Source organism: Protopterus annectens, chromosome 12.part0 (genome assembly GCF_019279795.1).
Source record: "Protopterus annectens isolate FY-2018-M chromosome 12.part0, PAN1.0, whole genome shotgun sequence".
Classification (NCBI taxonomy): Eukaryota; Metazoa; Chordata; order Ceratodontiformes; family Protopteridae; genus Protopterus; species Protopterus annectens.
The window spans coordinates 400,628,680-400,651,473 of record NC_056746.1 but is presented as its reverse complement, the minus strand read 5'-3'; the positions used below and the strand labels follow the sequence as shown (position 1 = coordinate 400,651,473).

Genomic DNA, 22,794 nt, shown 5'->3' with positions numbered 1-22,794 from the left:
AATCTGGTTCACAGGTTCATAGGATGATACTAGGCTATTGGCCCGGAGACCCTTATAAACCTAGCCAAGAATTTCACCCATATTCTCGCAAAGTCAGCAACTGTCACCGGTCACCAGTGTAAGCTTGTTTATAGATAGGTCTTACACCAAAGTAAGTCACTGCATTTATTTTGACATATAATACTGTAAGCATTCTGTTAATAGTCTTTCACATCATTCTTCTGATACCTGGGTCTTATTCAGTTGTTTAGTTTATGATATCCAGGTCAGGATCATGAGGAAATCCATCATGGCATTCAATGAGGTAAGGCAGTGAAACTAATCATGTACAGGATGCCAGTTCATCTACCCAATACACACACATACATACATATTTACATACATACATACACACACACACACACACACACACACACACATACATATACACACACACACACACACACACACACACACACACACACACACACACACACACACACACACACACACACACACACACACACACACACACACTTGCAAACAAACCACAGGCACACCTATGGGCAATTCAAAGGACTGCTAATTCACTCACGGTATAACTTTGAAGTGTGAGAGGAAGCTATATTATTTTATGTAATCTGTATGGTTCAGAGATTTTTTTTATATCAAAGCGTTCAACTATAAATATCTCTACATTGAGCCCCATAGATGGAAGCATGCATATGTAGAGGAGGTACTACGGACCTCCACAGTAATGAAGCTATACACATTGGCTATGAGGAGGGGATAGGGCATAACAATAAAATTCCTCTTTTAACTCTGAATAATTGATGATGCAGCTTTGTGTTTTTGTGCATTTGTATAATCCTGCAGCCCAGGTACCAATTAAGAATTAAGCAGTTCATCTTAAAACACTTGGGTGACCCCAGTATTGGAGGATAAGATGAGGCCATCAGGATGAGAATGTATAATATATAATGGCTCCCTTTGGTCAGCTTTCGCCTTGTCCTGTAGAAAAAAACAAATGGACTCAAGACCTACAGGAGGAGGTCTGATGATGGCCAGCAGGTACACAAACTTAAAGCACCTAAAAAGTTACTATTTTATTGGTTAATAAATCTGTCTACCTAGAAACAAGCTCTAACAGATGAGTGACACATAGCTTCATGGGGTCTTAGATAAGTACTAGGCTAGCTGCTCTTGTGGGTCATTTTAAGCCTAACCAATTTCCTTTTTTGTACTCAAAATGACCTATCCCATTTGGATATACATTGGTCTTACTCACTCCATGGTCGATGATTATATATTACCCTTAATAAGAATAACTGGAATCACATCATAGAAAATTTGACGGGACCTGTGCATGGGATAAAGCATTTAGGAGCTGCCTGTCTCCATTAGTAGTACAGGGGGCAGTCCTGGGGTAAATTTTCTGTTTCCCATCCACAGATCTAAATTGTGCTTGAATATAGACAGGGATGAACTCTGCTTTATGTGGATGGAGAGGCTGTTCCATAGCAGTGGTATCCACTGTGTGATATATCTGTCTCTCCAAACCGTTCTGTTGATATTCATCTTTTTATTGGGTTTTGTTTGATTTGTTGTCTCTCTATCTAGAAACAGGCTCTAACAGCTGGGAAACACATCCTTCTGAAATCTTACATAGAGCCTTCAGATATTGATTTCAGCTAATGCTGTCTTAAGATTAAAGAGTGAATCTAGTGTATACATCTGCATCAGATCCAAAAACAAGAAGACATGAAAACTGTTTTTTCGTTAATGCCAGATGGTAGTATCCAAAGATCAGTGGGCATTTATAGTCAGTGACCTCTGGTGTCTAAAGAACTGAAACTTGAGGTTCGTGTCATTCATTTATAACATCAGTAGCATTAACCACCTTAGTTACAGAGAACGTCACTGACATTATGCAACTACACATAATGCATACTGGGAGTTAGGGTCAGTAGGGCAAAAATGCATTAGTTAGCACAATGGCAATCTAGACATAAACAGGCTTTTTAATTGGCTTCTCTATGGACACATAATCCCATCATATATTATCACGGAATGGAATCAAGCAGAGCCCCGGTTTCACACCTTAGTATTTGCACATGAAATATTTAAAATGATCTCAAGCACAGCACTATTAAGGCTTGCATAAATATCTTCCTTCCCAATTTTAATTACCTTGGTAATTAGTCATCTGTTTCTCTGCTCATTTATTATTCACATTTGCATTTCAGAAATGTATTAGTGAAACACTCTCTCAATAATCATTTAAGTGAATGCACTTACCTTTTTAAATACTGCAACACTGTCTGTTGTAACATCATATTGACTGAAAACATCTAAGTTATTTGTAATGCCAAATGGCAGATCTGACACATCCTTTGCTGCATCATAGAACACTTCAACTGGTCTGCACTGGAGATCCTGTTTAAAAACAAATTTAAAAACAATATTGTTGACATAGAAAAGAGTTTGAATGCTTAAACAAACAAGTAACACAATGATCCAATGGTATGCTGAAAATCTGAGAAGAGTAATACACTCCCGCACATACACATTAGATCTATATATTCATCTCAGAGTTAATTGCTAATAACCTTCATCCTATAATCCTAGGTTTCAGGCTCCATATCCAAATGATATGACTTTGAATCAGTTTCTTAACTAGACAGTATTCCCAAATCACTATGCACACATGAATACATATATGTATGTCTACCTGTCTTGTATGTCTGTTTATGTGTGAGCATGCGAGCATTAGGTGTATACATACATACATACATATATATATATATATATATATATATATATATATATATATATATATATATACACACACACACACATATATATGTATATATACATACATACATACATATATATATATATATATATATATATATATATGCACACACACACACACACACACACATATATATTTTATATATATATATATATATATATATATATATATACACACACACACACACACATACAGTATACTGTTCCTAAAACTCTTAAAAATTCCCATTGGGAATATCGTCAATGCTATACATTGACACTCCCCTTATCATCACATGATCACATGTAATAACTCAGGTAGTGCTACATCATAACCAACATACGGATCCACATATATAAGTCCTTTATGAGAATCAGTCTGAACTCCTTGTGGCTGATTCTTAAAGCAGACTCAAGAAATGCTGTAATAAAACCACCTCCTGCTATTACAATACATCACCCCAGAGCCACAGCACTGTAGGTGTCCCACCTTTTATGCACAACAGTGAAGGAAACACTTTTACCCTCCGACATTTCTGTTGGTTATATATAACTCCATGACCACACAACAACATGCACAAGAGAAAAGCCCACAGTGAATTATAGCCTGCATGCTATTGGACAAAGCATTCGCAGTATTTCAAAACCTGATATTCTTCCTGCTAACCAGAAGCAATCCAGTACTTGGGCAAACATTTACTTAAAAAAAAAACATCTTTCCATACTCACATACCACCACATTCACGTGCTATTATTGATGACTAAATCTTCAATAACAGAGTATGAACATGTCTGAACACTTGATATTGTGACAGCATTCTCAGCAGACTCGGTAATATGACCAGCTGACAGTTTTCAGTGTTACTGTAGATGTATAGTGACCTGGATGCTGACACCTTGTCTCAGGCAAGATCATAACAGACTTGCTAACATCATTCATTGACAGTGCCACTGGACAGTGTCTGTACTGTAAAAGTACTTCCTTTCAGATACTCAACCAAACAAATTCAAATGGCTATCATATTTTCAACAGAGTGGTGCCGTATTAGTACATACCAACAATTGTACTTAGTACACCTGGCATCTGCCATTTTTTACTTTCACCATGGATGTAACGGGCATTCAGATGTAATGTCTTGAAACTGGGCACAGGAAATATGGCTCACCACTAAGACTTATGTGCTTCCTCCTTTATATATGCTTCTCAGAATCCTTCCCTTGGAACTGAGACAAATTTAATTACTTTTGCAAGCTTGGAGCAGCACTTTACCCTGAGTGAAAATTATTTTGCAATCCCACCCCAAACATCTTTCTGACTTTCATTTCTGTCTCTGTGTCAGGCCATATTCCCCTGCCCTCTACCCCAAGCTGCATGTAACCATCACAATTTACTTATCATACTAGAATTTTAGAACATTTACATGAGAGAGCTGCTGTTGTTGTTTTCATTTATCAGGTCTGGAGATCTTATACTTCACTGACTCACTTCTGTTATTTCAAACGACCCTTGCTAAGAGGTCAGAAATTTATTTTCCACAGGTGGTATAAGCACCTATACTCAGTCCCCAGGCTTAAACTTTCTGACCCCTACACTGTCTGACCTTTGCATTCCTTATGTAAGTGTGGATCTAAGCTTCCTAAAATTTGGTAATATATTGTTTTAGCAGAAGAAGTGTGGTTTCTAGCTCCATGCATCTGGGCCATATGCTCCACTACACTATGATGAGATGTCATGTTGTCTTTCCATGTTTCTTTTTAAATATATTCAACAGTCTTCTCTTTTAAAACCAGTTCTGAAGTGCAAAGGAGGGAAAATCTAGTAGAAATTGTGATAATACATGTATAACAAACATGTAAGACACCAAATGATCTCCTTTTGGTCTGAAACCTTGTAACACATTGCCTTTTGAATCTTACTGCATCAATCTACTGATAAGCTGTCTAAGAATGGTGCTCAGAAGCTCTTGCTTGTTTAACTGGTAGTATTCAGCACCATGCTGCCATCTCATGAGACGTACAATGGGCTTTTTAAACCAATAGAAACTCACTGGGTATTCCAACACAGTTATAAAGTAATGCTAACTATCTTGCAATGGCCATACCACTGGTATCAACAAGGGACTAGCTTCTGAGTTACTGGCAGCATAGTCCAAGATAATATATACTTGCCTCCCTATCTGACGAATGTAAAAGTCCTCTCAGGTCCACAGCTATCCTCTTGAATGTGGTTTTGATTATGAGCAGCGGTACTAGCAGAGTTCTGGTGGGGCTCTGTGGAAAAATACACTGATGCTTAAGACATGAGGTATTCCAATCTGATCAATAGCTTTTTCTTTGTATTACTGGCCTCTAGATGACAATAAGGCACTTGGGCATGAGCTCTTTTCAATACTGTATTTCGATATGGCTCCAGAGTCAAACCTTTTTAACAGCTTTTTGTCATCCATTCTCTTCTCTTCTTTTAGTCACTCTATAAACTAAATTGTAGATTGTCAGAAAATAAGGGAAGCAGGAAAGACCATCTGGCTTCCTAGATACATTATCAATTATTTGCATATTCTTTTGAGCTTCTGCAAGTGCAATGTCTTACTACAAAACTGCCCTGAAATTAGTTTGCTCCATTTGAGAGTCAATCAAGACAGGCTCTCTATCCTCCATTAACTCATTATAACTTGTTTGATTCCCCTCCAAGAGATAACGTTCATTCAGCACTCATGTCTGTCTCTAGTTCTGTTAACATGATTCCTATTATAAATTGAAAAGGGGAAACATTTCCTCATTAACTCATCCTTTACCTAGTCTTTGCTCTCATGGCTCTGAAAGTCCACAGTGGCACATCTTAAAACAAAGATAAAATGTCCTATTTCTTTTAATACCTCATTTAGCAATTAAGTTGCAAACCTTGTATAGTAAAAATTAGCTCCTCTTGTTTAGTATTGGACCACAGTCCAAGTTTGGTAGTAAGGTAGTCTTTCTCATCTCTATGTATGTGTGTTACATTTAACTTTTACCCTGTCTCCATCTACATAACTATATTTAACTTGTTTCTGTAATCCTATAACTCCTTGCTAACAAACTTACTGGAGACAACACACAAGGGTCTAAGACAATATTTATAATGACTCTATTTACAGACATCTTCAGCTTTTTCATGGGCTCATGATTCTCCTGCATAATGTTACATTCAGCTGAATAAACAAACTTTTTTTGTCCTGTTAACATTACATACAGTTGTATAGACATTTAAAAAACATTGTTTACACTGCAGTCTATGAGCCCCTTTTGCAGACAGCAAACATAACTTCCCCTCTTAATTACATCAATAGCCCCTGAAAGGTAGATACTCTATTTGTAGGCCCTGTGTCACCCAATGTACAAGAAGCTCTTGTTCCAGTTTAGCATTATAAGTTTTTACTTTTTAATATATTTCCCCTTAAACTAAGTCTTACTTTTTGTTGGAATACAAGTCGTCTGAATATTCCACAACAAAAACATTTCTGCACGAAAGTTGTCAATTCCTTTAACATACAGGAGAGAGATTGACTAACTGATCATTAGACAACAATGAAGAACTTTTGCAGAAAAGTTTCAATGACAAATATCTCATCTACCTACCCAGTTGAGTCGCTCTCTGGTTAAAGATATTTGTTGGGTGGATATGGTATGCCTGTATTGGCTCTCTTACTGTAAAAAAATGCTGGACCTTTATTGTGGTATTTGCCCCAAGTTGAGTAAGAATTATGGCCTTCAACTTCTGATAATCATCATCAGCTTGGGTTGGAGTTCCAAGTATACTTTTTGAGGTTCTCCAGAGAAGAATGTGACCATCAGCTGGTCTACTCCACTACAGGTAACTTTTTCCTTTTGTTTGCTTAGTTTATTCAAGTGTTAACAGGAATGATTCAGAGTTGGTATCAGATACCATTATCTCTAGGAAGTGAATGATATGCTCCATGTAGAACTAGCACAGAAAAGTGACAAATGTTATCTTTTAATATGATGTTCTGTGCTTTCATCCAAGGGCCAGCTGAAATGAAAGTCTCAGAATGTTGCAAAATAATCAGCCAAGAATTCAGTGAGTTTAAATATACATTCATATCTTTCAATATATTACCATGTCCTTAAATAAAATAAATTAATTTAATGAAAATATTATCTATAAGACTAATGACAGTGGATTTCTTCTGAATGCCCCAGCACCAAATATTCCAGTATCTTGAGGCCACTCTTGGTAAGGAATGTCAAAACATCTGGCTGGGACTAGCACCATTTTGCACGCCTGCTTACAAGCACTTGCAAAGAGGACAATAATACGGCAACCAGGAGATTCTCTCACGTACAAGTAGCACTTAACAGCAGGGCTGTGCTAAGCTGTACCATAAATCAACAACTCTCCAGTAGAAGGTTAGATCAGGGATTACCTCTGCTGGCTGATGCACTGTAATTGCAGTGACAACTTGCTGAATAATTGCAAGTGGCATCATTTACAATAATATAATTAGTTAAATTTCAAAAGACAGGCTTCTTGTAATGTCTGTAAATCAAGTTGTTCTAACTGTGTTATTCAGCATGACAGTTGTTTTTATTACCATTCATAATGACTGGCAGTAAAATGTTTTCTACAGCATAGCAACTTAGTTGAAACTTTCAGTACACTACCCCAGCCCTTTTGCCGAGCGGTGAACCTGATCACCTACAAAAATGCAATTGACTTTTTTCTAAATAACAGAAAAGTAATGCTGTGTGTGTTCACTTGTCACTTATCATTTAAAGTTCTTTCTTCTGTTGAAAAAGACAGGTCATTTTCTAATGGAAGCAAAACACGTATAAGCACACATATAGTTCTTCCCCATAAGTATTATATTGAAATATACATGTGAATGAGTACATGGGTTCAAGGACCAACACCAACCATAGAGAAATTAAAGCTATTGGGAATATGCTAGACATCATATTTACCAACAACTACTTTCACTTCAATTGAAATATTACAAACAAAGGAGGATGGCTAAGGGAACTGCTATGGCCCCTGTCTAGCCAATATAGTCTTGGGTAAATGGGAAGAAACCATCATCTTTACATCAGAATTCTATCAATACATATGATCATAGGAGATTGTTACGCTATTGACCCACAGGTCATTTTAAGCCTAGCCATTTCAACCCAATGAAATAACATAGAAATGCTAGTCAGTATCCAAGATTGCATTTAGTGATGACTGCCCATGTCCAGGAGGGTTGTGGGTGCTATATCCAGTAAGAATTTAGGGTGCCTCATCCACTTGTCCAGGATTCTCTTGAACAGTGTCATCGAGGTGCTCTGTTTCACATGAATTGGTCTCCTGTTCCATATACGCGGTGGTCACTGGGAGATAAATCTGTCCCTCCAGCATGTCCTGTTCAAGTCACAGGCCATATTTAAGTCTCTGGAAAGAGTAGCCCTAACCCCGTTTGATTTACGGATATGCAACAAGTTCATTAGGTTTGGGTCTTGGATTGCTCTGTAGGCCAGGCATAAGTCTCTCCTAAGAAGTCTACATGATATGGAGCACAGTGACAGGGACCTTAGTCGGTCCATGTAAGGCACATGCTGGAGCTCCTTGATCTTCTTTGTTAGAAACCTCTGAGGTCTCTCTAATTGCTGCAGGTGCTTAGTACAGTACATGCCAAATGGGGTGTTATACTCAATTATGGGCTGGATAAGTGCCACGTATGGGGAGGGAGTTATAACTTCTTTTGATCTTGAGGTAATGGCTTTAATAATCAAGTGCGTTATGTAGAAAGCTTTCCTTACTACAACAGACACATGGTGGTTGAAGTCAAGGAAGCAGTCAACTTGTTATCCCAGGTCCCTTACCACATCATGAGTACTTAGGGTATTGTTGTTGATTTGATAGTATGATGGGGATGTTGTTTGTGCCAAAAGAATTGATGATGCATTTCTCTGCATTCAGTTTGAAACAGTGACTAATACACCAGTCATTGGTCTGCATGAGAACTTCCTGGAGTATACTGACATCATATGGGGATTCAATGATTGCATCTAGTTTGCAGTTATCTGCAAATTTGGTCAGCCACAACCCTTTAGTTTTGACCTGAACTTCTGAGAAGTATATATCAAGCAGTAGGGGGCACTGCATTGACCCTCTGTGGCACCCTACTGCTAACAGTTCTGCTGGTTGATGTGGAGTCACCCACTTTGATAGTGTGTGTCCGGTTTGTGAGCCAGTTGGCAACCCATCTTACAATGAAGAGGTTTATATTCAGTTTGCCAAGTTTATCGGTAATGCCTGACTGTGGGATTGTGTCAAAAGCCTTCGCAGAGTCAAGGTATGTTGTGTGTACAGATTTACCCTCATCAATGGCCTTGGTCACACTTTCAAAGAAATCTACCATATTTAACAGGCAGGATCTGCCCTTCACATAGCCAAATTGGGTACGATCCAGGGTTTGGAGTTCACCTATGTTTATTTATGAGGTCCATAATGATACATTCCATGGCCTCACAGATGAGGCTGGTCAGGCTTATGTGTCTGTAATTCCCTGGGTCTGTTGCTAGGCCACCTTTATGGAGGGGAATAACTGTAGCTGTTCTCCATTCTGCAGGAACAAAGCCTGTGGTTAGGCTATAATTGAAAAGGGTACTTAGTGATGATGCTAGTTCATTTTTTGCCTGTTTAGAAGACACCCTGGGATGTTGTCTGATCCCATAAAGGCTGCGTTTTTTGCCTTGGACAGGGCTTTGAGGACCTGCTTTTCAGATATGTACCAAACCTATCCGCTAGCAGGTTTGCTATCTCTGTGGGGTCAGTGTGTGTGATACCATTGGCCACTAGTTCTGCACATGCTTGGGCTCTACCCCTTAGGTTAGGTATGTAGCTGTACAAGGCCTTATGGTTATCCTTGACTATACTTGCTAAGTTTCTCTCAAAGGAGCTCTTGGAGGATTTGACAAGTTGTCTTATTTGCCTGTTGAGGCTGAGGAGGGTGCTTTTCCATTGCTGGGGCCTTGCCTCCGTTTTCTTGGACAGCAACGTTTTGCATTTATGTTAAAGTTTTTGATACTGGATGTCCACTATGGCAGCTTGTTTTCACTTGGGGCTCTGGTTTGATTCTTTCTGGTACAGCCAAGTTTATAAATTTATGCATGTGATTGTACATGACTTTGGTGTAAGCTTCAGCGTAGTTACCACTTCCAACTTGGGGTGGGGCTTGAAATGCATTTATACCTTCACCTAGGAGGGTATAGTTTACCTTGGTGAAGTTTTTAGTCAGATTTCATCCTTTGTGAGTTTTGGTGTAAGTGTCAGTTCAAAGGTGACTGACTGGTGGTCAGTTTTAACTAATGAGGGACCAACAGTTGCAACAGTGCTGCTGGTGAGGACCAGATCTAGAATGTTTATTCCTTTTGTCAAGGTATGGATAATTTGTTCCAGAGCATTTGAATTAACAAAGTCAAGGAACTTTTGGGCTAGCGAGTTAAGGCTAGCATAGGTTTCCCAGCTGATGATGGTTCAAGTGAAATCCATAATAATCAGTGTGTTCAGTAAAATTTGGACTGTCTCCAATTTGGATGGATTAACATGGATTGCTACTATCATGTTATTTTAACTTGGAAAGGCTCCCTGGGCAATCTGCACAGCTGCTTCTACATCAAAACCACTACACTTTCCCAACCACTATAGTTACGATAAGGTGGGATTCCTGGACATCACGATCTATCAGGACAGAAATGAGGAGAAGCTCACGAATGACCTCTACAGAAACCCTTCACGAATGAATCTACTTCCATATGCTAACAGCATGTACCCCAAAATTGCTAAGAAAAATGTCGTCGATGATAGGGAAGAAAGAAGTAAGTAGGAACTTATGTTCTGGGAGTGTAATGAATTGGCAGACTTCAGCAATTCCCTAAATAGTACTCTGTCAGATATATTGGAGGTGCAAATGGGTATAACTAAGGAAATAATTTTTTTTTATGAGCTGGGATGCAACATATGAATTGCCTAGACATAGTAAGGCCTTGCTAAGTTTAATTCTGGTGAATGCCAAAACAATTACTAGAAAATGGAAATCAAAGTCTAAACCTTTCTCACTTTCTTAAATCTCTCACCTTTTTTCTGTCTTCTCCCCATGGTATCCTTTCCAGCAACTATTCTCACTTGCCTCGTCTAATGTCTTCATACCTTTCTATAAAATGATATGCTGCTATCCCTGTAGCATAAGTCAACTCAGTCATTATGGATACATCTTACCCATAAAGCTCTGCTAAACATAATTCCATTTTCCATCCCTGTTTTGACACTGTAAACTGCTTCTTGAACTAAATGTTGTAGCATATTCTTGCATCTATATATATATATATATATATATATATATATATATATATATATATATATATATATATATATATGTTTGTTTTAGTATATCCTTTTATCTGTAAATATGTTTTGTTCATTTCTTATGTGATCCTATTTACCTGGGCTGTGCCTGCAAATGATCCATTGAGATCAGTGTACCACCCTTGTAAATAAATAAGTAAATAAATAATAAACCAACTGTATTTGAAGTATTGAATATCGTAGAGGAGATAAAAGAATTGGAAGTATGATCTTTAGAAAAGGGTAGTGGCAAATTACAAAAATGTATATGTTATATAATGTGTGTAACTCAAACATGATAATATACTTTGGTTTCTTCTATATAAATGTATGTTTGCCTATGTCTTAAGTGATAATTCAATAAAGGTGTTTAAAAAAGTAAGAAAATGTCATCAGATCACTGGGAATGTGAATAGTCAGAGTCTCTGGAGAGATAGACTGATTCTTTTACCAACCTAGATCAACTGCAACAAGATTTTCTTTAAAGAGAATACAATGAGAAATTGGTGGCCCAGCATACTGGAACCCATAAAACTCCTCAAACAAAATAATTATCCAGCTCTGCTAAATCCTCCAAGAAGGAAACCATCATGTGCCACACAACCAAGTATCAATAAAGAAAACAGTAAACATAAAATAAGTATGATCCTAACTTATTCCAAGGATTCACATGTAATAAAAATTAAAATGGTTGAAAACTAGAACATCTTAAGGTGAAACCAAATCTCTCAGTCAGGTTCTGGACCCCCAACCATCTTCCATTTATCAAAGAGGAAGAAATATTAGAAGGAGGGTAGAAAATGAAAAAAAAAACTCCTCCATAGAACTACAGGTAGAAACCTTTCATTGCAAACCCCAAGGCTGCAGATGTGCATTTATGAACCCAAAGAACTATTTTATATAATCCAAACTCAAAAAAGAAATATGCAATAATAACTTTGTCATATACCAGGCAAGGAGCACAAAATGCAAAGCATTCTACATTGAAAAAAACAATTAACCTCTCAAAGTAAGAGTGACCAAACATGTCTCACACACCAGACGTAAGGATTTCAACAACCCACTGTCTAGACATGCTCAGGACAGGGGTCCAGAGAAGTAAATATTGTGGGAAGAAATATCCAGGGAATTGTTATGGCTAGGCTTGTATAGGCCCTAGGGCCAATAGCCTAGTACCAACCTATGTACAATGAACAGTTTGCTTTTCATGTAACTCAGAGACAGAAGACTGAATGCTGTAATTAAATCAAAAGGTGCTTCAACAAAGTATTAGTTTAAGGGTATGTACACTTATGCAACCAGCTTATTGCATGTTTTTTATTTTTTATATTTTTCCCCTAACAGATTTGTTTGTTTTTCAATTGAATTGTACAGGTTATAGGTCACATTAAATGTGGGAAAAGTTTTGAAATGATTTATTGTGGTCTCATTTTTTATATCACAAAAACCTGACATTTTAACAGGGGTGTGTACACTTTTATATCCACTGCATATGTGTATATATATATATATATATATATATATATATATATATATATATATATATATATATATATATATATATATATATATATATATATTTGATTTGGCATGACTCTGTCATTATGTATGGCACATCTCTGACCCTTTCTCTCCCCTGTTTTCTAAGCCATGGAATTTTCATCTTCATTTTTTTTATTTTATTTTATTTTAACTGCGGTGGTGGAGCTACGGTAGCATTGTCGCCTCACAGTAAGACGTTGTCCTGTTCGATTCTCAGCTAGAACGTCTTCTGTGTGGAGACATGCGTGAATGGGCGTACCTTCATTGAAGGTTGTGCATCAGGGCCGGCAACTCGGCATGTAAAAATCTACTGCCAATCATTAGCGGACCGGAGTTCCACTGTGGCGACCCCTAACATGGAAAAGCCGAAAGACACAACAACAACACTTGTTTTTTATTTTAGCTTGACTTACTACTTGGCCTTAGAGCAAATTGCAGTCTTGCCTCTTTTCTCAAAGACTTCCTAGACTCACACATTGTTGCTAAATCCTAATTACACCTCTGCCCTTAGCAGCAGAGTTCTTTTTTTGAGGTCTGATGACCACTATGCCCCTCCCCTCTCCCATCTAAGCATTTCACACAAGAGTTTAGTTTCACTGCCATCTGTTTTATTATATACTATATAATAATGTTACAAAAAATGCAGGACTAGATGCTTATATTGTTATTTGGCATTATACATTGCACTTTGATCAATAACCAGATATACAATGAGTTTGTCCTTCCATAGATAAGAACAAAACAACACCAATCACAATAAAGATGCAAACAATGTATGTACCATTGTTCCAGTTACTGTTGTTGAATGTGATTGCTTTTTATATAGAAAATGGAAAAATATATATTATTTGTTACTGCTATATATAACTCAGAGCTGACGAAGCTCTAACAAGGAAGAAAGTGCTCATCTCTTGTTTTAACTTAATAAACCCTGGTATAAATATGTAGTACCGGCTAGACTTCTGTTTTCTTATTTTTAATAAGAAGGCAAAGTGATCTTTGACACAGATTTTAAGTAAGAAGTTATGGGCCGACCAGCAGCCTTGTTGTGGTTTGTGTTGACTGCTGTGGAATTAGGTCTTCCCAAGTGATCAGAAGTTTGTAGTGGAGTTCGTTGTGCGAATAGGATTTTATTTTATTTTTACAGTACAGCCTGCAGATAAGTGAACTACTCTAAAAAGTAAGCTGCTGCTGCTCTGTTAAAAAATATTCGGGTTTATGTGCAGGGGGTGGTTATGACAGTATAATTGTTTTTGCTGTCTTTTTCCTGAGATGGTCATGGGGGGATTAGGGCAGTATAATTGATCTGAAGTAGTTACTTCATTTGTTCTGCAACCTGTGGGTGTCGGATCCGATCTCGGATCCGAGGCGGCAGCTTTACTAGCTAAAAGATCCAAGCTCCTAGCTCCTCCCCTTACCCATAATCCCCTGCTACATACTCCCTTTCCCCAGATCTCATTTGCTGCGGCTGAGAGAAGCTTCAAGTGAAGAGCTCCTAGGCGTGGGTGAGAACTTTCTGGTTTAAAAAAAAGTAAAAAGTTAGACTCTAATACTTTTCGTTGTGTGTGTGTGTGTGTGTGTGTGTGTGTGTGTGTGTGTGTGTGTGTGTGTGTGTGTGTGTGTATTAGTGCACTAGTCATCGTGTAGTATTATTAGTTTAAAAAATCTTGTGGTAATTTTTTTGTCTTAATTTTTATTTCCCTCCCCTTAATGTGTGTGTGTGTTCTGTATTATGGCTGAAGGGCCCAAAGCCATATTCTCTAAGTGCACTGAGTGTGGCCATAAGCGTTCCCCAGCTGACAGCCACACTCAGTGCGTTCTTTGTCTGGGGGTGGCCCATTTGTCCACCAGCTGCCAAATTTGTGCAGCTTTTAACCCCCGGGCCACCAGGGATAGGAGGAACAAGTTAATCCTGGCGGGATTATTACAGCAGGATTCTTCTTCCTCCTCTCCCTCTAAGGCACAGGCTGCGACTGCGGCCCCCAGGCCTTTGGAACCCCCTACCCTGTCTGGGACTCAACCTCCCTCAGATTCTCAGGGTCAGGGGGACTCTTCTTCCTCTAAAGAGAAGAGGCATAAAGAGAAGCATAAGAGTCACAAGAGGAGGGCTGAGACTCATCCCTCGGCCCCGCCATCTAAAGTTACGAGTCCCTCCACGAGGGCCTCTGGATCCTCTCCCTCTCGGCTTCATTCACCTTGTTTCTCACCGGAGCCAGAGGAGGAGTACCGGTCTCCCTTGAGGTCTTTGAGAAGGCCCTCCCGGCCTGCCTCGATGACTTCTTCTAGATCGACAAGGAGCCTGACCGACCCGGACATGGATTGGATGATGCGTCGATTTTTGCAGACTCAAATGCAGATGGGGGTGCTCCTGCCTCCTCCCCCTCTGGGGGGAGAGCAGCCCCTTCTTTATCCCGATAGCACCTTCTCTGACCCGGTTTGGGGTCTCGGAGTTGTCGGATCTAGGCCATTTCGGAACCGAGGAGTTGTTGGTGCCGACAGCACCGGTTACTTCGACGCTGATGTTGCCCTCAAGCTTGTCGGATCCTGGCTCTCGAGGCCGAGAGCTGAGCGTCGGATCCGTGGGGGTAGGTGTGTCTTTGGCTCCATTCAGGTCGGAGCACACTTCCCTCTTGGGTCCGACTGCTTCAGCTCCGACACCGATCCCTACCTCAGAGCCGAGGGGGCTGCTTTTGGAGCCTGGGGAAAGCGGTTTACCTTCGGCGTTCGAGGTAGTGGAGAGGGTTCTGTCGAGACCTTCCAGATCCCCAGTCCGGGTGTCGGATCCACCCACCCCCCCTGATGCATTTGGGTCTATCCTCCATCATCCGGCCATTGGGACAGCCTGCACCAACACTCCAGTTAGTTCACTTAGAGGAACTGGACCCCGTGGGAAAGCCCTCCTTGGATAGCCCCACCGAGGAGGTCCCTCACAAACGTAAGTGCAAAAGGAGGCACCTGGACTCCCCTGAGTCCCTCACAGAAGACACAGATTTGGATGAAGGGGAAGGTTCCCCATGATTACCCACTGAGGATGTCTCCTTTGGAGACATCATGGAAATGTTGCGAATTAGAGGAGGGTGGTCTGTCCAAAAACCTTCCTCAGACGAGTCTGTGTTTCTGGAGGCATTTGATGCAAGCCTGTCTACCTCCTGGGTGTCCCACCTGGCTGACCCCCTGGTAGACCTAATTGCTACCAGGACATGGAGGAACCGGACACCATGGAGCCAATTCCAAGAAGGCCAGATAAAATTCTTAGCCCTCCCTCGGATAGGCAGGCTTGGTCTAAGGGTTCACCAGTGGATGCCACGTTGGTGGCGGCCGCCACGAAGAAGGAACTCACACAGGAGAGTTCCTCGGTCCATCCTCCGGATAAGGAATCTCGGACTTGGACCGCATTGGAAAGCGGATGTTTGCTTCAGCCACATTCTCTATAAGGGTGCTGAACTACATGGTGCACGTCATCAGACTCCAGCGAGACTTAATAAAGGAATACGCTGGAGCTCCCCCAGAGTCCATGACGGCCAAGGATAAGAGGACTTTCTCGACTTGCATGGCCACTCTGAAATCTATTTCTAACACTTCTATGTGGCTACTCTCCCATGCCACGGAGAGAGCCGCTAGAGCTAGCGGAGCAGGGGTCACCTTGCGGCGTCACGCCTGGCTCCACCTTTGCGATTTTGCGGAACCCTTCAAGGCGTCCTCCGCGAATGCACCCTTTGACGGCTCTTCACTCTTTGGCAAGACCATCCGTGAGATGCTGGTCCAACGCGAAAAGAACAGGAAGACGCTGTCTGCCATTGGAGTCCGCTTCTCTAATCCCCAACGATCCTTCACTAGGAATGAGAGGGGACAAAAGAAGATGTGGTTCCGGAAGTCTCAGCAGTCCCGTCCAGCTTCGGATCCCTCGTCCTTCAGAGGCAGAGGAGGACAAGGTGGACACCGGCCCAGAGGCAGAGGGGGGCCGCGTAATTTCGGGTTTAGAGAACCATTCTCGGACAGGCCCGTGCAACAGCCCTGAGGGCTTACCTGGCTGTCCCTCTCTGGAGGCAGTCAGGGGGCGTCTGCCGGAGCACTTCCAAAATTGGGAGTCCATTATGACGGATCAGTGGGTGCTCTGAATCATATCCAGAGGTTACACCATTCCCTTTCTAAGTCTTCCCCATCCTACGAAGCGCCTCCCTGCTGTCCCAGCCAATCAAAGGGAGGCAGCAGCTTTGGAGGTTTCGAAGCTGCTAGAAAAAAGAGCCATCCAGCACGTCCCCCCAGACCAGTTCGGATTGGGTAATTACTCCAGGTTCTTTTCAGTGCCAAAAAAGATGGGGGACTTAAGACCAGTTCTAGACCTTTCTTCCCTGAACCTGTTCATTCCCAAAGAAAAGTTCTGGATGGTCACTCTGCAATCAATTCTCCCCCTTCTTCAGGAGAACGACTGGATATGCTCCATAGACCTCCAGAATGCGTACTACCATATTCTTATGGACAGACAATCCAGGAGGTTTCTCCACTTTCGGCTGGGAGCCAGTCATTATCAGTTCAGCCTCACCACAGCCCCCAGGGTGTTCACCAAGGTCATGGCAGTTGTTGCAGCCCACCTGAGACTCCAGGGCATTCAGGTCTTTCCGTACCTGGACGACTGGCTGCTCACCGCCTCCAACAGGCATCAGCTTTGTTCTACCAGAGACTATTCTCTCACTCTTGCCCAGCATCTGGGCATTTCAATAAACCTCTGGAAATCCTTCCTTCATCCTGTTCAGGTTCTGGAATTCATAGGGGCCAAAATAGATACTCACCTCTCTCAGGCCCTCTTAACATCAGACAGATTGAGCAGTTTGTCACATCATGTTATGGCACTTCTTCAGTCCCCAGCCCCATTGGCAGAATTAGTCCTGAGAGCGCTGGGCTCTATGGTGGCAGCAATCAGTCTTTCCCTGCACACACGTCTGTGAATGAGAATTCTTCAGTGGACCCTTCAAGTCCAATGGTCTCTGTTGCTACACCCCCTAGACACTCCTATTCCCCTGAGCAAGATTTGCAGGGACTCCCTCCTCTGGTGGCTTCGCTCACAGGAGCTGCGGGAAGGGAGACCCTTCGTGATGCCTCAACCCCAAGCCACACTGACCATGGATGCTTCTCGCCTCAGGTTGGGGGGGCATGCTATGGGCAGAACCGTCCAAAGCACGTGGGCTCCCTTGGAGACTGCTCTGCATATCAATGTCCTAGAGATGAGGGCGGTGCTTCTAGCATTGCAAGATCTTCATGACCTTCTTCCCTTGGGGACTATTGCAATACAGACAGACAACATGGCGGTAGTCTGGTACATAAACAAACAGGGAGGAACCAGATCTTATCCCCTTTGTCGGGAGGCCATGAGAGTTTGGGAATGGGCGATATCCACCAACCATTTTCTGATAGCAACGCACATTCCGGGATGGTCCAACGTTCTTGCAGACAAGCTGAGTCTCTTGATCCTCACACCTTACAAGTGGTCTCTGAAGTAGCGAAACAGATTTTCCTCAAGTGGGGTCTACCTTGCTGCGATCTTTTTGCTTCTCTGTCAAACACAAAGTGCAACGAGTTTTTCGCTCTAATTCCCCCACCAGGGGAGAGCCCCAGAGATGCTCTGGTTCATGTTTGGCCACCCGGTCTCCTCTATGCTTACCCCCCTCTTCCTCTCATGATGAAGTTCCTACAGAAAGCCCAAAGGTTGGGGAGCAAAGTTATCCTCATAGCCCCATTCTGGCCTCGCCATATCTGGTTCCCTTACCTGCGGTCTCACAGTGTAGTTCCTCCTTGGATCTTGGATCCCATCCCGGATCTGATTTTGCATCCTGCGGGATTGCAACCCCCAAACCTGGAAAACCTCAAGCTCGCAGCTTGGTTGATCCAGTTCCACTGATGGCAAGGACTCCCGTTATCTCCTCACCAGTGAAAGACATTCTGGTAGCAGCGCACAAACCTACTACCAGAAAAATTTACAGTAGTAAGTGTAAGCGTTTTTCTGTCTGGGCTACAGACAAGGGTTTGGATCCCTTTACCATCGCTATCCCAACTGTTCTTGAACTCTTGTCACATATTTTTCATCAAGGAGCCAGTGCATCTACAGTTAAAGTACAGTTGGCAGCCATCTTTCATTTTCACATAGGAGATGGGCTGGGATCGTTAGCTTCAGCTAAAATATGCAAAACATTTTTTAAAGGAATTTTTCTGCTGAAGCCACCAGTTAAGACTGCGATTCCACCATGGGACCTGACATTGGCTCTGCAGGCATTAAAGAGTCCGCCCTTCGAACTGGCCGCCTCAGTTTAATTAAAATTTTTATCCTGGAAAACAGCCTTTCTGATCGCTATTACATCAGCCAGGAGGGTCTCAGAACTTCAAGCGCTTTGCATGAGACCCCCTTATCTAATTTTTCATAAGGATAGAGTGTCTCTCAGGACTAACCCCTCCTTTCTGCCCAAAGTGGCCTCTGAATCAAATATTAATCAGTCGATTAATTTACCAGTATTTTTCCCAACTTCCAGAACAAAGGGGAATATAAATTACACAAACTGGACGTACATAGACAACTGCGCTTTTACTTGGACAGGACGTAGGCTACTCGTAGGTCTGATCAATTGTTTGTGTCCTTTGTCAAACCTTCTTTAGGAAAGGCTATTACCAAAGTTACTTTAGCAAACTGGATTTCGCAATGCATCATCCATGCTTACTTAGCCTCAGGGAAAAGTGCTCCTTCCAGAGTCCATGCCCATTCAACTTGTTCCATAGCTACTTCTGCAGTGTTTTGGTCCAGAGTTCCTCTGGATGATATATGTTCAGCAGCTACGTGGTCCTCTTCTCATACATTAATTTCTCATTATAAATTGGATATGATATCCAGGAGTAGGGCTTCCTTTGGCTCCGCGGTGCTCCGGAATATCCTTCCTTGAGGACCTCCCAGGATTTTTATTAGGTAGCTGGGGACTCTGTCCCACAGGTTGCAGAACAAATGAAGTAACTACTTCAGATAAAGAAGTTATGCACTCACCATAACGTTCCATCTGAGTAGGTACTTCATTTGTCTGCAACCGACCCTCCCTCCATGCCCCCTATCCAGTATCGTGCTTCCTGACTATGAATGACATTGGTTCATGCAGTTAGGCAGTAGGTTATGGTACTTGGTCGAGAGTCTTGGTTGCTAGTTAGGCAAACTCGATCTGGGGAAAGGGAGTATGTAGCAGGGGGTTATGGGTAAGGGGAGGAGCTAGGAGCTCAGATCTTTTAGCTAGTAAAGCTGCCGGCTTGCAGACAAATGAAGTACCTACTCAGATGGAACGTTATGGTGAGTACATAACTTCTTTTTTTGCTGTCTTTTTCCTGAGATGGTCATACAGCACACATTGTGAAACTTCTTCCTAGGCCCATAGTGATGGTATATGCTGCCACATATTTGCATTCCACTTTCCCTTCTTCTGATTGATGCATGTGCATTTCTTCATATTTTAAAATGCATTTCCTGAGACAAGATTGCAGCATTTATAAAATTTAAATATGGCCTCCCTTTTAGTGGGCATGATGTACTGAAGGAATTTTTATATTTGGACTAAAATGCATTTCTACTTATCCTTCCAGAAACTTTTCAATCTAATTTTGCTTGCACTGTGGTACAATATTTAGTTGCAATCACATGTATGTGTCTTGTTTTATATTATAATTGTTTAATCTGATTGCTTGCACTGTGGTACAATATTTAGTTGCAATCACATGTATGTGTCTTGTTTTATATTATAATTGTTTAATCTGATTGCTTGCACTGTGGTAGAATATTTAGTTGCAATCACATGTACGTGTCTTGTTTTATATTATAATTGTTTAATCTGAACACTGCTCATTTCTGTTTATGTTGAACTTTGTTATACATGGAACACACATTTCAGTTAAATGTTCATTACAATTAATGTTTAAACAATTTCCTTCAATGCCCTTTTATTTAAGGAGCTGTACCATTTAGATGAAGATGACCGTTAGTGATTTCAGTATAGTTTGTATTCTGAAATTATGCATAGATGTGCCCCTTCTAGGTAAGAAGCGAGTTATTGATTCTTTTAATAAAGATGTATATGTAGTGGAGATTTAAGGCAGCACAGTGGTACAGCGAATAGTGTTGTTGCCTTACAGCAAGAGGTTCCCCGGTTTGATCCTTGGCTAGGGCACCTTCTGTGCAGACTCTGCATTCCATCCCTGTGTTCACATGGATTTGTACAGGTTTCCTAGGATTTATGATTTACTGCTGTAAAAACATTTTAGAATTGGTGGTTCATAGTTAACTACTGGCTAAGTAGTATTCTGCTTAACTAAACAAAATGAAATAACTTAATATATATAAGTTTCCATTAATATTTATAAATATTGCTTTGACTTATTTATCCGGGGAAAAAGTCAAGTGCTGTTTTTCAGACAGAGTGTATGTGTGTGTGTGCGTGCGTGCGTGCGTGTGTGTGTGTGTGTGTGTGTGTGTGTGTGTGCGTGTGTGTGTGCGTGTGTGTGTGTGTGTGTGTGTGTGTGTGTGTGTGTGTGTGTGTGCGTGCGTGCGTGCGTGTGTGTGAATTTTTCTTTACCTACTAAACATCATTGTTGGGGAAGAGAAGTAGGACATTTTTAAACATTTTTTGGAATATGCAGATCATTTCTTGACGTCTTCCTAGATGTTCTTCAAATTTAGATATTGCACTTTTTCTCTGTAGTGTGGCTTATACAGGGTTTGCACACTTAAGCATTTATTGCATTTTTTTTTTTTTTTGCTCAGAGTGGTTGTCTCTTACAGAGGTTTTTATTTATTGTGGATTTTATTTATCTGACATGACATCAGTGAAATAATCTGTTTGAATTCTGAGTACTGTTTAATTTAGAAGGTGCTAACATGACAACTTAAAGATATACCCGATCATATCCCTAGTTTTAGTGAAGAACGGATTACTAATTTGCTAGTGTCATGATGTACTTGTTGAAAAACTCTTGATCCACCTCTGGTTACAGTCTCTATGTTTTAAATTCTACTGACAGTGAGGCTGTGGCCAGCAACTGGATAAAGCAAACAAAATAAGCTTTGGGACTGTTGATCGTCATGTACTATTAACAAAAGTTATACTCCTGTGACTTCTCTAGCAAGGCTATTTATTGCTCCTAAAAGTTATTTCATATTGAAAAGATCTGGTCAAATCCAAAAATAATGGTGGGTGGTGACAAATTTTAAGTATTGCTCTTATAAAATGATAAAGTTGAGACAATAAGAATAAAAGTTATTGCGTTAACATGCATTTTCTGAAGGATATGACATATGAAACTGTAATGGTTGTCACTATTTAGTGAATTCAGTCCTCACTGATATGCTTCAAAAATCATGAAAACGACAACTTTTAAGAGGAACAGACCAAAAATATGTGGTAAACATTTTGAAATTCTACGAAAATCTGAATAGTTGAAGTATGGACCCAGTTGCTGGCGAAACTGGCACAGTAACATAGGTTCTGAGTTGATTCACAGGAGGGCCCTGATTTCTTGCAATAAGAACTAGGTTGATGCTGTGCAGAACTGTATCCATGATTTCTCAGTTTTACAACATGCTCCTTGTCTGCACTTCCTGTGTGCGTTATGAATCATTTGCAATAATGAGCTTTCTCTTTGGCCTCTTATGAATCATTTGCAATAAGCATTTTCTTAGACATGTTATGAATCATTTTCAATAATGAGCTTTCTCTTGGAAATGTTATGAAACATTTGCAGTAATGAACTTCCTCTTGGATCTCTTATGAGGCATTTGCAATAAGTATTTTCTTAGATATGTTATGAATCATTTGCACCAATTACTTGGGTGCATTGTGAATTATTTGCAGTAATGTCCTTTTACTTGGATCCATAGTCATTTGCAGTAATGAGATTTTCCTGGATATGTTATGCATTATTTGCAATAATTTTTTTCTTGGATGCATTATGAGTTATTTTGAATATTTTTTTCCTGGATGCATTATTGATTTCAAATAATGCTTACTAGCATTTTGAGTATGTGCGGTGCTGTGTATTATTCAGACTTACTGAGTTGCCCACACAATTAGAGGTTCCTAGAT

The 22,794-nt window shown here is 40.7% G+C and overlaps 1 protein-coding gene across 1 annotated transcript in view; it reads right to left on the bottom strand.

Annotated features, from left to right (window-relative positions):
• The window catches only part of PDILT (protein disulfide isomerase like, testis expressed), a 261,556-nt gene that overhangs the window by 158,201 nt on the left and 80,561 nt on the right, over positions 1 to 22,794 (bottom strand). The window contains exon 4 of the mRNA XM_044089503.1: positions 2,278 to 2,415. Within this exon, the coding sequence (XP_043945438.1) occupies positions 2,278 to 2,415 (138 nt within the window). The remainder of the gene's footprint in view (positions 1 to 2,277; positions 2,416 to 22,794) is intronic.